Raw genomic sequence first — 17,588 nt, forward strand, 5'->3', positions numbered from 1 at the left:
TGCTTCTCACTGTTCTTTGAGGGAGTATAATCTTTTTTTTTTTGCAAATGAATTTATATTACATACTTGTGTTTATTCTTAAAAAGAGGTTGTGTTTCCTTGTTTGTGAACTCCTTGAGGTCAGGGACTATGTTTTTGTGCACTCTCTCCCACTTTTTTTGTAACCTTCAGTGCTTAGCACAGTGTTTGGTACAGATTAAGGACTTAATATTTGTTGATTGACTGGATGAGGTAGTTTACAGACTCTTCTGGTCTTGTTATGGCAATTGTTCTACGTCAGTTAAACTTCTTTAAGAAATGATTATAATTTATGTCTATGTTTGCTCCTTCATCCATTTCCCCTTTTTAAGAAATTCTCAGTTTGTTTGAATATTTTAGGTTGGATTTGTCATTGTTCACTTTGTCTTTTTTTCTCATTTTGATATTTCTAGTTTTGCAATCTTTGCTCTTAATATGTTGGTGATCTGAGCACACAGATAGCTGATTTAAGCATATCTCCCATATAAGTAGGGGCAGCGAAGTGACACAGTAGATAGAGTGCCTGGCCTGAAGTCAGGAAGACTAATCTTCCTGAGTTCAAATCTGGCCTCAGACACTTACTAGCTACATGACCCTGGGCAAGTCATTTAACCCTGTTTGCCTCAGTTCCTCATCTGGAGAAGGAAATAGCTGAGTATTGCCAAGAAAACCCTAAATGAGGTCACTATGACGTGACTGAAATGACTCAAGAGCAACCCATATCAGTAATGAATAATTTTCTCTCCGTCAAAATGTAATTTGTTTCATTTTTTATTTGGTCCTCATCTTGTCCAGTACCTCCCAGTTTGTTTCTTGAAGAAAGTATTCAAGATGTATAGTTATTTGGTTTCTATTTAAAATACAGAGTTTTGGCCTCCCTCATTTCCTACTTCTGAACCATATTTTCCAAAATATTTTCTCTTTCTTTTCTTATGCTCACCTTTGCATTGAAATCACAAGTACCAAAGTATAAGTTTATTTTGTCTGGAGGATTTTTATCAAGTTCTTCATATATCTTAACTGTCTTCTCATCCTCTGTAAGAGAAGTTGGCAATTAAGCTGCAATTATCTTCATGGTGATATGTTTAGAGATGTTTATCAAGAACACTAAACTATACTGGGGGTGTCGTGCCTTTCTTTGCTTCATGGGTCATCATGACATGCATTCCAATAGCCTTTGAGAATCCAGGACCAGAATAATGCTATGAAGAGGAATCAGAGTCAAACTTATGTATTATCTATACTCAAGAATCAAGGAAGTGTGTCTGGTACATTTTAGAAGTAATTCCATTAAAAAAAACTGGAAATAACATCATTCTAGCTTATAAAGGGTATAAAGAAGTCATTTCCATATTACAGTTGCTGGAAATTATCTGTTAACATAATGTATATGCAAAGTATTTTTGATATTGCAAAGCAATAGAGATGTGGTTCTGGAAAACTATCCTCTTGGAGGGTACATAGAGAGGAGTTATTATGGATAAGTGGATCAGGCTGCTCATCAGAGCCAGGAAAGACATGCTCACTCGTGGATTCTCAGGACTTCTCAATCATCAGTGTTCTTCAAATTAGCTGAGAGTTTGGGATCCACAAAGCTTGTGTTTTCTGTTTAACATAGGCTATATGTGTTGAAAAAGGAATAGATTATTTTAGGCTAGCAGTTGAAGGGAATACATAGGATTTTGCAACTAATTAGATGAATGGGATAAGGGAGAGTTATCTAAAAAAACACCACTTTTGCTGATCATGTCATTTATGATTGCTGTTTATACATATATATTGTAAATGTCACCCCTTGAAATTTACTTCTTTGTCTGCATTAGGGGGCAGTATAAAGAACGCTGGATTCAGAGTCAAAAGAACTGGGTTCAATTGTGGGCTCTGCCACTTACCACCTGCATGACTTTGGGCAAGTCACTTAACTTGTCTAGATCCCAGTTTCCTTAATTATAAAATGAAGGGTTTGGTCTAGATAACATCAAAGCTCCTTTTCCTCTTTAAGCTTAAGATTCTTTAATTTTAAAAGTAGGGGTCAGTATAGGGTCAGGGAAGGTTTCAGTGAAATCTTGAATAATCACCAATTCTTCAAGACTCCATATATTCATAATTTCATTGATATGGGTACTAATGAGTACACATGTATACTGACACAGATATTAACTCCACCCTGCCCCTTTACACCTTAAGTGTAGATCGTATAATCCAGATCCCTTATTTTACAGATGAAGAGACTGGCTCAGAAAGATGAAGTTTTATCCAAGGTGGTTAGTGTCAGAGCTGGGTTTTGAACTCCAGTCCTCTGACTCCAAATTTATTGCTTTTCCACTATTCCATATCATAGCTTCATTTTAATATGCTAGTTTAAGAAATGTTAGAAGCAATATAACCTAGAACCCAAAGGTCACTAGAAATGAGAGCCTTGTAACCTGAGCCAGTATGACCTGAATGAGATAACCTTTATTTATTGGAGCAGAATACAGTGATGCATCTTGGGAATTAATCTTATCTTACTCTGGTTGTTCAGGGATCAAGGTAGTTTCTACCTTTCTTGAAAGGGTAAAAATTTTCTTTTAAAATATTCTAAAGTTTTTCATTCACCCATGCAATAGGGAAATGAGTTACTTATTATTTGCATTTTCTGCTTATTGTATTTATTAAGAATATCATGGTTTTATGGCTTTCCTCCACACCTCTGCCTCTTGAATTCCTTCAAGACTCAATTTAAGTCCTACATTTGCTAGTGCCTTCCCTCTGATCTTAGCTCCAATTATATGTCTTGTAGGTATGTAGTTATTTGCATGTCATGGCCCCGTTTAGGGTGTGACCTCCTCAAAGGCAGGTATCACATTTTTATCTTTCTATGCACCGTAGTACATAGCACAATGCCTGGCATGTAGTAGTCACTTAATAAACACTTGTTGATTGGCTGACTGTCATGGTAGACAAAGTGCCAGACTTGGAGTCAGAAAGACCTGAGCTCAAATACCATCTCTGACATCTATTGTGTGGCCCAAAGCATGTCTTTTAAACTCTCTAAATCTCAATTTCCTCATCTGTAAAACAGGGATAATAATACCTAACTAGCAAAATTGTTGGGAGGTTTAAATGAGTTCACAAACTTAAAAACCTTTAGTAAACATCAGCTATTATTGTTTTTATTCCTCTTTTTGACCTTGAGGCAATGAATGCTTTGTGTCCCAAAGCAAAGGATACCTGTCTTACTTTAGTATATCAAAAGAGGAAATAGCATTTTTTTTCTAGCTTCTCCTCATGCCTTCCTCCCATATTCCCCCCCCCCCCCCCCGTCTCTGCCTTTATAGCCAGATAGCACATTTTCCCAAGCCTCACATTTTAGGGCCTCCTCACAGTGGATGAAAACCAGGCACCTGGAGCTGCTCAGGCAGGCAGCCAGTGGGTGAAAATGAGGTGACTCCCTAAGAGCCAAGAAAGACCTCAGCCTCACAGGGCATGAATAAATGCATGATGTGTTTGTTCTATCCTGATTTCACCCATATGCAAGTGTTGGGGAATCACCTAGTAATTTGCCCTGGGCTCCACATACCTTCACCCCTGACCATCCCTACCCCCCAGAGAAGGTCCTACAGTCATATAGCCCATCCAATAAGGAATATGAAACCAGTCAGGCTTTAGACTTACTGGGTTAAAATGGTACTCTCTCAACAAATATTTGTTAAGAACTAACTGTATGCAAGCGCTTGCCCTAAGGTGAGCTTTTTTGTTGTTGCTTTTCACTATTCTCTGCAGCATAGGCCTAATACAAATAGTGACATTTATATACTGCTTTTGAATTTGTAAAATATTTTATATATGTTATTCCATTTGAGCTTCATAGCCACCATGTGAGGTAGGTACTTATAGGTGTTATTACCCTCATTTTACAGATGAGGAAACTCAGGCTCAGGTGAAATGATATACCTTTGCTCACACAAGTGGTGAAAGTCAGAGGCAAGATTTGAACATATACCTTCTTGATGGCAAATCCATTATCCTAATGTCTACCCATTACACCCACACTGTATAAATCTTGAAACTCTTTATTATCACAACCAGACATATTCTCCCTGAACATTGATGGGCCATCAGGATCAACACCTATTTTAGGAGTAATATTACCTTTTCATACTCACTTCTAGTTCTTGGACATTATGACAGTTTCCTTAGACTTTTGCTGTCAGGTGTTTTTATGATAGAGATCATAGACATAAGCATCATGATGTCAAAAAAATTTGATTGATTTAACTTTTGCCTAAAAAGAAACAGGCTATTGCAATTTTTATGTAAAAAAAATCCCTTAAGTTCAAAACACTAAACTATAACTATGGATTCACTTCGAATACACAAGCAATCTGTTTTAGTGCCAATAAAGACAATCTTTCCTTAATTCTTGTCTTGCCAGGTGGGCTATTTTTAGCTTCGCTTCTGAGAGATAATTTACTCCTCTCTTCTTTCTCCCATGAGAGTAAGATACAAGATGGAGGGGGAAAGCCTCCGGAAAACCCAGAAAGCCAACGTATTCATACTGTAGAACAGAACTAGGTTTCCAAATCATTTCCTGAACTCTGTTGCTGGTAGCAACCTAAATTCCCAAGGCTGCCAATGCTATCCATTTTAAAGAGGATCCTGGGCTATGTCTACAGTTGGGGAGAGGCTTTTTATTTGTCCTTTGAGTCAGTGTCAGCACAATGTCTTTCTTCAGGCTAAACCCTGGAGGATGAAGAGAGAGTGTCAAAATTTAGCCCTGGAGACTTCTTTATGAATGAATGTGTATGTTATAGAGTGGGCTGGATAACAGGTGCAGAATTTGCATAGGTGATTAAAGGGTTATTTGTTATTCTAAGATTTTACAAATATTGCTTGCTTTCACTCTTTGCATGTAGATGAATACACTGAGATAAATCCAGGACTTACATGTGGTAGTTTGACAGGAAGCTAGATTATATAAATGCTATTGTTATTGTTATTATGATGATACAAATACTGGTAAGCTTTGTGAAGTTTGGGGAGCATAGATCCTTGGTTTCTCATATAGTAATACTTCATATTTCTATAGCACTTGAAGGTAGGTAGAATAATCATTAACATCACTGTTTTATGTATGACAGGCAGTAGACCAAACATTTTCAGATGTCTAAACTAAGGGTCGAAGAACTTGTGACCCCCTTAAGTCATAGAGTTACTAAGTATCTGACAAGAGGTTGGAACCAAGGTATCCTGACTCCAAACCTAAGCTTTTCCATTAGGTCATGCTGACTCACTTGCTCTTAGCTGTGAATCCTTCATCTACCTTAGTTTCCCCTTCTGGAAAGGCATTATATCAATGTAGACCACTAGTGGGCAACTAGGTAATGGATAGAGTACTGGGCTTGGAGTCAGGAAGATCCGGCCTCAGACACTTACTAGCTTGACCCTGGTCAAGTCATGTAGCCCTGTTTGCCTCAGTTCCTCATTTGTAAAACGAGCTGGTGAAGGAAACAGCAAACCACTCCAGTATCTTTGCCAAGGAAACCCCAAATAGGGTCACAAAGAATCGGACATGACTGAAAATGACTGAACAAAAGGCTGCTGGTAGGCGTTATGAAGTAGGAAGCATACATAACACCCAGTAGGACATCACCAGAGTTCTCCTCTTCATTCAGAATAGGTGAATGAATGGGATCTGCCTTTTTGAAATGGATACTTTGCTGGCCTGAGTTTTGCAGTCAATGTCCCATTTCATTCCTGTCCAGATAAGCAGACTGACTTACTCCTTCTTTAGTCCTCCTTCCTGTAGCTGACATAGAAGCTTAATTAAAAATAAAAAAATAATCTGTATGGTGGGCTGGGGAGTGGAGTTCTTGTTGTAACGTGTCTCTTGCTTGGAGACGTCTTCCATTCAACCACCCAAGGGATTTTCCTCAAGCACAGGTCTAGCCCTATCACCTCTCCTGCTCAGTCAACTCCAGTGACTTCTTCTCTGTGGTCTCCAGTGTTAAGTGCAAAATCCTCTGGCATTCAAGCTCCATGCAACCTAACCCCCCCTACTTTTCTAGCCTCCTTATACCTTATTCCCTAACACATATTCTTCCATCCAGTGACACACTCTTTACTGTTCTAAGAACAAGACAATGCATCTCTCCGCTCTGGACCTTTTCTCTGGCTACCTCATGCCTGGAATGCTCTCCCTCCTCGGCTTCCCTGACTTTAAGTACCCTCTTTTACAGAAAGCCTTTCCCAACCCCACTTAATTCTAGAACTTCCCTCTTTTACCTACTTCCTTTTGCCCTATATATAGCTTGTTTATATGTATCTGTTTGCTTGTTTTCTTCTCTCCCATTAGATTATGAGCTCCTTGAGGGCAGGGACTATTTTTTGCCTCTTTTTGTATTCTAGCACTTAGCCTAATGCCTGTAACGTAGTAGGTGCTTAATAAATGACTAGAGTGGCATACTTTTTTGATGAAACTGTCAGCAGCTAGCACCTTGAAAATCCCTGTAAATTTCCACTGTTCTATAGTTATGTCCTCAGGGGCCAACTAAAATAAATCTAATCCTGCTTCCATATGACAACATTTCAGCTGTCTGAGGGTCTTTTAGGCCATTATTTTCTAAAATAATTTGTATTTTTTTCTACCCTGCTATAAAGTGATAGCACTATAGAAAAAAAGTGATATTTATTGCTGTTTTAGATTCCTACATCATAGAAATATGCATATATACACATATCAATATATAGATATATTTCAATTTTAACAGACACTAAAAGAGAAATATTGTATATTAGAATGCTAATAATGCTGTCTTATACAATATATATGATCTAATAATATTATTAGAAAGTCATCACATGGTATAGTGACAGAATACTGACTGTGTCTCATAAACCTAAGACCACATATTTGAACCTAAGTTATACCTGATATGGACAACTTCCCCGGCCAGAAAAACCAATATACTTTGGCTACAGATCATAAATATGTTTCCAGCCCAGCTTTGAGGTCTATAGTTGGCACCAAACTAAATTCCCATTGGCTCTGAAACTATAAATTACAAATATAGATTGTGGGCTAATATTTTATGCTAAAGTGGGGAAAGGTTTTTCGTTTGTCTTTTTAGTCAGCGTCAGCAAAGTGAACCCTACCTAGCACCATGTCTTATATAGGGTAGGTTAATAATAATAATAATAATAGATGGCATTAATATAGTACTTTGCGGTTTGCTAAGCATTTTACATAGGGTATCTCATTTGATTCTCACAATAGCTCTGTGAGTAGGTACTATTATTATACTCACTATCTATGAGCAGCTTCAAATTTGCATTTTAGGAGACTTCTTTTCTAAAATTTATTACTGCAGCAACCATGTTGCTTCAATATTATGCCTTATAAGGATTCACATCATTGTGAAAATGTGCTCACCATGACCACAGTAAAGGAAACATAAAGCTCATAGCCTTTGATTTCATCATGCCTCGGAACTTCCCAAGATGCTGTGCACCAAATGTTAGCCTATTTATTTTTGTGAAAGGAAGAGGTTTATTTCCATTGCCATAACAGCTCTTAATCCTTGAGTCCTGCCACAAATTCCCAGGTATTAGATAGATTTATACATACAGTTCCACATTTAAGGTTTTCTTCCAATGATCTCTGCTGGTTTAATTCTCGTGGAATATATGTTTTACAAATTCTTCCAGGATTATTCCAATTGCTTGTCTGCCAATTCAAACACTTATTCAGTAGTTCCCAGTCCTGGTTTTCTGATATCTAAGTGTGGGTCTATATCTAGAGTAGGAGGGAGTGTCTTGAGTTATAAAAAACAAAATTAATTTTAGAATTAAAACATATTAACATGAGTTTAAAAATCAATATATGCTATATGTCACTTGTTTGAAAGTTTGGAGTATTGTAACATCAAACAAATGAGAGTTCAAATGAGAATTATTCACTGGGGATATTTAATTTGTAATCAGTTTTTATTTTTATGTGCAGATGTTACAGCCATGACTCGATTGTGCCATGTCAAAAAAGACAGGAGTACAAATCAATTAGAGAATCATACAGAATCCCTGAATCTCGGTATTGGGAGGAACCAAGCCTGTACCTCAGCATGTCTATGACATACCTGACAAGTTATTATCCAGCCCTTACTTACAGACAAAGTTCACCTCCAAAGCAGGGGAACCCATTAGCACCCAAAGAAGCCCATTTAATTTACAGGGTGCTCTGTTAAGAAATTTTCCTGTACATCAAATCTTAAATTGTCTTTTTTAGCAACTTCCTAAGTTTGTGTTACCTGCCAATTTCATAAATATGCTGTCTGAGCCTTTTCCCAAGGCATTAATAAAAAAAAAGTTCAGCTTCACAGGGCTGAGCACAGGTCCCTGGGACACTGTCCTGGAGATGTCCTTCTAGGTTGCCATTGAATTATTAGCAACTGCTCTTCGGATCCAACTGCTTATCCAGTTTCATATCCACCTAATGGCACTATCTAGTCCAGTAATGTTAAACTGAAATTGAAATGGGACCCACAAATCATACATAAGGAGCTTTGCAGGCCACATATTGATTTAGAAAACCACATGTTTATATGTTTCTTTTTGTATTAATAAATCCGTGCATTAAAATAAGATAAAAACTACATTTTCATCTGGTTTGGGCTGCACTTGGGAATGTCGTGAACCTTATGTGGGCTGGTAGGCCAGTATGTTTAGCTCCCCTGATCTAGGCCATATCAATTCAGCTTTTCCATAAGAATCACATCAACAAACATTAATTAAGCACCTATTATGTGTCAGGCATTGTGCTAGGCAGCGGAATACAAATACAATAAATAAAACAATTCCTTCTCAGAAGGAGCTTACATTTTAAAGGAGGAGACAGCAAGGTCATATAAAAGTATAAATACCAATAAAATAAATATTTGTTGTTGTTGAGTCATTTCAGTTGTGTCTGACTCTTCATGACCCCATTTGGGGTTTTCCAGGCAAAGATACTGGAGTGGTTTTCCATGTCCTCCAGCTCATTTTACAGATGAGGAAACTGAGGCAAACAGGGTTAAGTGACTTGCCCAGGGACACACAGCTAGAAAATGTCTGAGACCAGATTTAAACTCAGGTCTTCCTAACTCCAGGTCCAGTGCTCCACCCGCTGTGCCACCTAGCTACATAAACACAAATGAAAAGTAGTTCAATACAAGAGATAATAAATACAAAGAAATGGCATGAGATAGTTTGTCAAATCCTTTGTTAAAATCTAGATAATAACAGTATAATAATAATAACAATAATAACTAGCATTTATATAGTGCTTTAAGTTTTGCAAAGTACTTTGCAAAGATGCTCTCATTTTATCCCCATAATAACCCTGGGAGGTAGGTGCTAATATTATCTTCATTTTACAGATGAGAGAGATTAAATGACTTTCCTGGGGTCACACAGCTAGATAAGGGTCTGAGATCAAAATTTGAACTCAGGATTTTGTGACTCTTGGATCTCAGGCATTCTGACCTGTATCTACATATACAGTATAGCATTCTTCTGATATATCAGTCTGTTAATCCTATTTTTTTAAAAAAAGCAATGACATGAACTGTTCTTGATGAAACCATGCTAACTCTCTGTGATCACGATTTCTTTCATCTGTTAGGTATTCTGAACAAGGAGCAATAAATGGGAAAAAAGGCATTTTTAATTTAGGGATTCAAACTAAAAAGGCTTTTATTCTTCTTGATCTAGCATTCATTCTCTGGTATGTAAAGTAACCAGGAGGAACATTCATTAACTCTCTAAAGACATTGAATTATAATGTCATATATTACCAAGGATTGGAGGATTATGACCTCCATTATGCCACGAGGACAGATTCCCATGTTACCAGGTCACAGTTTCCAGACTCAAGCTCTTGTGATGTTCTCCCCAATCCTCATCAACTAGAAAAGCACAAACAGGGCAGATAACCCTACAGGATACCAAGGAATTATTCAGTTGACCTCTGGGATTATCCACTATACTGTTATATTAGTACCAGCCTATACAAAAGTATTTTAGCAAGTTTAGGATAATGCTACTAGATATTACTATAGGTAATGGAGATACTTATTATATAATCATGTTCCTTTAATTTAAAAAAATCCTTATAATTTTTTATTTGGAAAAAAATGTGCTTTGTGTCATAAATTACCTGTGTTTCTTAAGACTGAGTAATAGGGAAAATATAGTTCATATGGCACTTTGTGGTGATTTTTTAAAAGAAGAAATTATCAGGAATATGTGGATGGAACAGATGATCTAGAAATAAGAGAGTATAGGTAATTTAGTTAAATTTTTCATTGATGAGAAGTTTGGGATATGGTCTTGCCACTGGTTTCAAATAGTATTTGTTCCCCTTCCCCTCAAAATGTGGCCCCAGATTTCAGCATCCCTACTAGGTCTTACCCTTTTATTTTGTCAGTCTTTCTAATCCTTGACACTGTTATCACTCTTATAAAAATAATCCTGTTGTTCTCTGTGCCTTTTTAGTATGGTTAAGCTTTACTGCTTTTTATCTGAGCTCAAAGCACTTTTTCACAGACTCCTAACATCTTTGTGAAGTACTTTTCAAGAAAGAAATCAACATTTTACAGAGTCAAATGTATAAGCAAGTTACAAAAGGTCACCAAGTTCATAGGATCTGCGTGCTGGAAGTGACCCTAAATACATTGCGATGTCTGAGATGGCTGACCCTTTTGTTCAGAGCATTGTGCTAATGAGGCCAAGGTCATGGGTTTGATCTTCTCATGAGACAATCACATCATCTGTTATGTGATCTCAGATTGCACTCCTGGGAGTATCTAGACATTTCATAATGTTGCTGTCAATCAGAACAGAATCCAGTGAGAGACTGTACTTGACTCAGAAAATCCAGGAGCATTGGAAAAAACACCTCAAAGTTCATATTCTATTAAACTTGGGTCAGAAAGGCCAACAAAGATATCCTGGCATTTGTTAAAAAGGTCCTATAGTTTACAGAAATTGTCAAGCAACAGCAAATAGCTATTATCCACTTAGGATATTCTGAGAAAGAGACTGGCATAATGAAAAGAGGTTTGGCCTTGGCATAAGGAAGACTTTGGTTCAAGCCTTTTTCTCTAACAAATGTGAGCTTCATGAACGTAGACATGGTGCTTAGATTCTCAGTGCTCAAGACCACCCTTGAAGACTATAAATCACAGATGAAGTTTGGGAAAATTTCCACGTGTGTTGTAACTCTAGCATTAGTCCTGTAAAGCCCTTCACATTCTCAATCCAGCCTGCCTTTGAAGACAGGGTTCAAGTCATTCTCCTTCATACAATCTCTCTTGCAGCCAAAGTGGTCTTTGTTTAAGATCCCCTAATTACGTTTTAATTCTCCTGTACACGTTCCATCTCCTCCCTACATGCCTAGGTTCTCCCACACCTAGAATGCTTTCCTTCCAGTCGTCTACTTCTTAGACCACTTTGCTCATTCAAGCCTCTACCCAAAGTGCTAACTCCTACACAACTGCTTTCCAGATTCCCCAGTTGTTAGTATTCCTCCCTGTATCCAGTTACTTTTTATTTACTTTGCAAATGGTATATTTTGAATGTTATCTGTTGTGTTCCTCACCCACCCACTCACTCAGTAGAACATGAATTCCTTGAAGACAAGAAGTGTTTTATTTTTGCTTTTGTATCCCTAGGGGAATAGTGACTGACATATAGTATGTACTTAATAGACTGAATTGGCTTGAAATGGGGGTTTGGGGGGGAGTGGAAACACTCATCTTAAATGGATCTTAAAGATTCTTCATTTTGTAAAAGCATTCTTTACTTTATTAAAGAATTCACTAAATATTCCTTTAAATGATGAGTATTCCTAGTGCATTTAAAATATGATATACTGCCTAGACAGTGCTATAAATTGAGATATTCAATAAGTATTTTTTATTGGGTATTGATTGACAGATTTGCTTGCCAGAGAATACCTATCATGATAAAAGTAGAAAGAATTCTGGATTGGAAGTTAGGAGAGCTGGTTTAAATCCCAGTTCTAGTGCTTGCTTCTACCAGTGTAAATCTGTCTCCTGTAAAATGAGGGGGTTACACTCTAAAGGTTCCTCAAGCTCTAAAGCCTTTGAATCCTATGATTACTGAAGAAATGTAAAGGGGTTTTGTTTGTCTAGCACAGAGATGGCAAACATGCAGACTCCTGCAGCCTACAACTCTCCTGAATGTAGCCTGAAACCAGATTAAAAGGTAATTGGGGAATCTTAAACAAAATAAATAGAAATAAAATAAAGCATAGATAATATTAATATCTGGTTTTCTAAGTCAGTATGAGACCTGCAGAGATACTTGTGTATGCCCTTTTTCTATTTGTTTGACAGGACTGGTCTAGCATAACAAGGAGATTCACTATTCTTCAGGGATCTGTGGTATGGTAGAAGGACTACTAGGGTTGAAAGTCAGGAAACCAGCATTATAGTCAGGATTCTGTAGGTAATTCATTCAAACAATGCAGCAATTTCATTAAGTGCCTACTATGTGTCAAGTTCTAATTAGCTTTGTGACTTTGGAGAAGTCATTTAACTTCCTTGAGGCTCTGTTTCCTCATCTATAAGAAGAGGTCATTGAAAGAATGATGATCTGTAAGGTTCCTTTCAGATCTTAAAAAAAAAAAAACTGCCAAGATAATTTCCAGAATAGGATTAGGGGTAGGGACTGGACCTGTGATTTTATTTCCAGATAATTGTGAATTAACCCTCTGTATTTTAAAAGTTTATTTTAATCATTCCAAGAGGAAAAAAATAAAATATATTACATGCTTCCCTGTCCTAGTAAATGGAGAATATTGTATTCCATTTATCCTTTAATGGCTCTGAATTATTGTAAATATCAGTGATTGTACTATATAGTGATCACTCAAAGACTAATGAAGTATATGGAGCATGAAATTGGTCTGCTGAAATTCCCTGAAATCACTGAAATAGTGGATTTTGTCATTTCCCCTTGGGAATTTTCCTTCAGATGTAGACGCTTTTTGTCCCTATTCTAAATGGCCCCAGATTTCTTTACTGAACCCTATATCTTATCTTCCATGAGCACTTCTACATTCAATTGCCGTATCATTTCGTGGGGATTTTTGTCAATGGGTACTTTTCTGTCCATCTCCTCAGGACCACTAACCTTGCTGCATTTCAGCTGTTCACCTCTTCTGTCTTTGATGGTAATGGATGGTAGAGCTTAAGGCTTCCCTCTCACCAGTAATAAAACAGTATGTGTAAAATTAAGCCAGATATCTTCTTGAGAAGATGTGTTTGGTGGGGTGGGACTAGTCCCTCTATATGTCCCATGTTGACTAAATTGCTAAGCTTTATAAGAGTTACTTTTGTTGGTTTTAGATGCTTTATTGCCTACTCCCAGATTACTTTTCATCTAATCTGGAAGGTTGAGTTTACCTGAATGCTTATGGCCAGACAATAACAATAGCTCATGCTTATATAGTGCTTTGTGGTTATAAAAGTACATTCCCATGTTGTAGGTGGGACTACTGAGGCTCAGAAAGATTAAGTGATTTGTCTAGGGCAGGGGTGGGGAACCTGCAGCCTTGAGGCCACATGTGGCCTTCTAGGTCCTTGGGTGTGGCCTTTTAACTGAGTCCAAGTTTTACCGAACAAATCCTGTGTTTGTTCCGTGAAGTTTGGATTCAGTCAAAGGCCCTCATTTGAGAACCTAGAGCGCCATATGTGGCCTCGAGGCCACAGGTTTCCCCGCTCCTGATCTAGGTCCTACAGCAAGCTGGTAAGCACCAAATCAGTGGCTTGAACCCAAATCTTCTCACTCCTAATCCAGTGCCTCAGATACATTGTTTCATATATAGAAATACTGAATTTTAGAATTAGGAAACCTTAGAGATTATTTGTCCAATCGTTTTCACAAAGGAACTGAATACTAGGTTTCAATTGCTTTCTCCTATGATGTTTTGTCTAGTCTTTCTTGCTCCTCAGGTTGTACTGAAGACACTCCAAATATAATAATATATAAGTCCATAGAGGATAGCAATAATTCCATGAACATGCACTACAAAGTCAGAGTAAAAAACAAAATAAAAACCCTAATATTTTTGAATAGATGAAAGTACATTAAGTTGTATTTGCATTTTTTATTTCATGATTAATAGATTGTATTTATATGATCTACTGTGTGTGTGTGTACGTGTGTGCTGAGAGCTCCTTCAGCTGGGTTTTTCCTCTTTTGGTACACTTATCTCATTTATTTTTACAGCTTAAATAAACTTCTGCCCAAAACAATTGGCAAGTGATTATCTGAAGAAGATTCAGTGTAGCATCTGGAAAGTCACTGACGCCACAATGAAGCACTTCCTGAGGTAAATTTTTTTTTTAACTTAATGGCACACACTGGTGTGCACCAGTTACTATTATCCTATCTCTAGGTCACTCAATACTTTAAGTTAAATGAGATTGCATATTTGGAGAAATACTGTTTTTATCAGTGTTGATAATTGTTGCTACAATACTGTTTATCACTATACTTCACCTTAATTCTGTTTTAACTTGCGCTGGGAGTCTTTGTAGATGAAAAGAGAAGCAGAAGGAACAGAAACTACAAACATGAAGGAACAAGAGAGTAAAACCTCAGCCCTACGCATGTCTCAATTTCATAGAAGATGGTACTCTGGAAATCAGTAGTGGAAAGATTTTGCTTTGTTAAAAGCAATGAAGTTTTATATTAAATGCTTTTTCTGAATTAATCAGTTTAAAATATCACAAATTTAGGTTTTATACTTATAATAGTTAGCCCAGGCTTCTGTTCCTTTTCAGTTACAAGATTTTCTTGGTGTCTTCTTATTCTGCAGCTACTTCTGTTCAATTCTGCAAATATTTGCTAATCAATCAACATTTATGGAAGCCTACTGTGTACAGAGCAAAGTGTTGGACACTGGAGGAAATGAAAGATGGGGTCCCTGCCCAATGGAGTTTATACAAATATTTATAATATGTGATATTATATAGCATGTCCCAAAAGTCTTAGTGCAGTTTTAAGCTTTAATATCAAGTTTTAAGCTTAGTAAAAGTGAAGTTTTTAACTATTAAAACTTAAAACTGCACTAAGACTTTTGGGACGCCTCTTATAATAGATGTAGTAGAAATCCAACAAAGTGCTACCCATGTTAGGACTAAAGAGGAAGGTTGTTATCTACTGAGGGGCTTAAGGAAGGTTTTGTGTAGTAGCATGGGGAGTGTTCAGAAGACAAAGAATTATATATTGGACTTGGGTGCTTTCACGGCATTGAAAGGAATAATATGAGATAGGGCTGGAAAGGTCCCAAATTATGGAAGGCTTTGAATTCCAGGCAACCTGGAGGTCAATAAAAGCCTCCTGAAAATTTTTGAGCAGAGGAATAACATGAACTGATTTGTGCCAGTGAAAGTTAATTGTAGCAGTGATTTGGATTGGAAAAGGTAGAGAGAGGAGACATGAAGATGTGATAGGACCCTACCGTATTATTATTCCAGGAAGATAATAATGAGATCTATTAGATAGTTGACTTTGGGAAATGAGAAGAAGGGATAGATGAGAGAAGCTGTGAAAGCAGAATTGACAAGACCCATAGAGCTGATTGGATATGAAAGTTAAGAGGAAAAAATAGGTTAGGTTCAAAAATAGGTTATGACTGTAGGATAACAAGTGAATAGTAGTGACACAGACAAATAGTAAAATCAGAAGGAAGAATGAGTTTAGGGAAAAGGTAAGAAGTTTGATTTGGGACAGTGTTGAGTTTAGGTTTTTAAAATTCTGAACTTAAACAACAATAAAGAACATTGCCATACATGTAGCAGAACACAAAAAGAAGATGCTCTATGAAACTGTGAATCTATCTAAGTCACTTGGGTTTTTTTTAAAGTACATCACAAATTCTGCATACAGTATTACTTTCAAAACTCTTGTTTTCTCTACTTCTTTTTTAATTTCTTTCTGTTCTCTTTTGTGCATTTTAAAAAATATTTCAGTGTCCCTTTTTCTTTTTTATATTACTATTACCAAACTCTCTTTGTGCTCCCAATTAAAAACTTAGAAAAAGATTTTTAAAAATCCTTGTAAGAAAAAGAACATAGATGGGGGAAATAATAGCCACAGGGTGGCCAAATCCAAAAATGTATGACACTTTCTGCACCTTATTCCCATCTTTTCTCTGAGGTCCTCTGGAGACATGGTTGGTCATTGCTTTGAACAGAGTTCTTATTTCAAAGTTGCTTTTCTTTATAAAACTTGCTGTCTTTGGGTAAATTGATCACCTGTTTCTACTCCCTTCAATCTGTGTCCATTTTTAATATCCAGGATTCTCTGAAGCATCTCTTTCATAATTTCTTATGGTATAATAATAATCCCTTATATTCATATACCACAGTTTGTATAGCCTTTCCACAAATGTCTAAGAATCAATCTTAGACAACTCCTTAGATTCTATTTTTCTTTTCTTTTAATCTCCCCCTTTATGGTCAGAAATTTTCTTTTACCTGTGACCAATATTATGAGGATGTTTGATGTTTCTATACCAAACTGTGAGTGTGTATGTGTGTATTCAACATTTGTCCATCATAGATAAGAATAAGGTTTAATCTGTTGCCCCCATCCCATTCCTCTATTTTCCCTCTATTTTTGTATACATATACCCCACTGATAAGAAATGTCAAGTTCTAGCCCCTTCTTCCTCTTTTCTATGCTTGTGTATTCCTTTTACCATCCCTTTTCTTTAATCTCTTCAAACCCTCAAAACAGAATCAATCCATTACCTAGGACCTCTGTTTTTCATATTTAATTCCCTCAATACGCATTAAAGATGTTAAGGTTCTGAAGAGTCATTTGGTTCTTTTCCGTCTTTGGAATGTTAGCAGTACATCATCATGCAGTGCCTTCCCATTGCTCAAATAACTTTATGTTCCTAGGTTTCTCTAGACTTTTGTGTTTGTACTTCGAAGTTTTTATTCAGTGTTGGCCTTTTCAACAGAAATGCATAGAAGTCCTCTCTTCCTTTAAAGATCCATTTTCCCTCCCATAGGATTACATTCAGTTTTTTGTTAAGCCTATGTTTTTTACCTTTTAGAATATAGTATTCTAACATCTCTTCTCTTCTTTAGTAAAAGCTGACAAATCTTATGTGATCATGACATTGGTTCCTTGGTACATGAACTTCTTTTTGGATGTTTTCAATATGTTTTCTTTGACATGTGTGCTCTGTATTTTTATGATATTCTTGGGACTTTTCATTTTGCTGTTCCTTTCAGGATGTGATGGGTTTTGTCCTCTAGTTCTAATCCATTTGTTCAGTTTTTATTCATGATTTCTTGAAATATAATGTCAAGGCCTTTTTTTTAAAAAAAATCATGATTTTTAGGGAGTCCAATGATTTTAAATTATTCTTCTTTGACAGATTTTCCAGTCCTGTTATTTTTTGTATCAGATAGCTTACACTTTCTTTTCTTTTCTTTTCTTTTCTTTTCTTTTCTTTCTTTTCTTTTCTTTTCTTTTTTTTTTTTTATCATTTTCAATCTTTTGCT

General features: G+C 36.6%; 1 protein-coding gene across 1 annotated transcript in view; it reads left to right on the top strand.

Moving 5' to 3' along the window:
- ELMOD1 (ELMO domain containing 1) overlaps positions 1-17,588 on the top strand; it is a 73,707-nt gene that overhangs the window by 8,964 nt on the left and 47,155 nt on the right. The window contains 1 exon segment of the mRNA XM_020996183.2: positions 14,293-14,395. Coding sequence (XP_020851842.1) covers positions 14,379-14,395 — 17 coding nt within the window. The 5' untranslated portion in view covers positions 14,293-14,378.

Source organism: Phascolarctos cinereus, unplaced genomic scaffold, assembly GCF_003287225.1.
Source record: "Phascolarctos cinereus isolate Bilbo 61053 unplaced genomic scaffold, phaCin_HiC Scaffold_726;HRSCAF=1367, whole genome shotgun sequence".
Taxonomy (NCBI): domain Eukaryota; kingdom Metazoa; phylum Chordata; class Mammalia; order Diprotodontia; family Phascolarctidae; genus Phascolarctos; species Phascolarctos cinereus.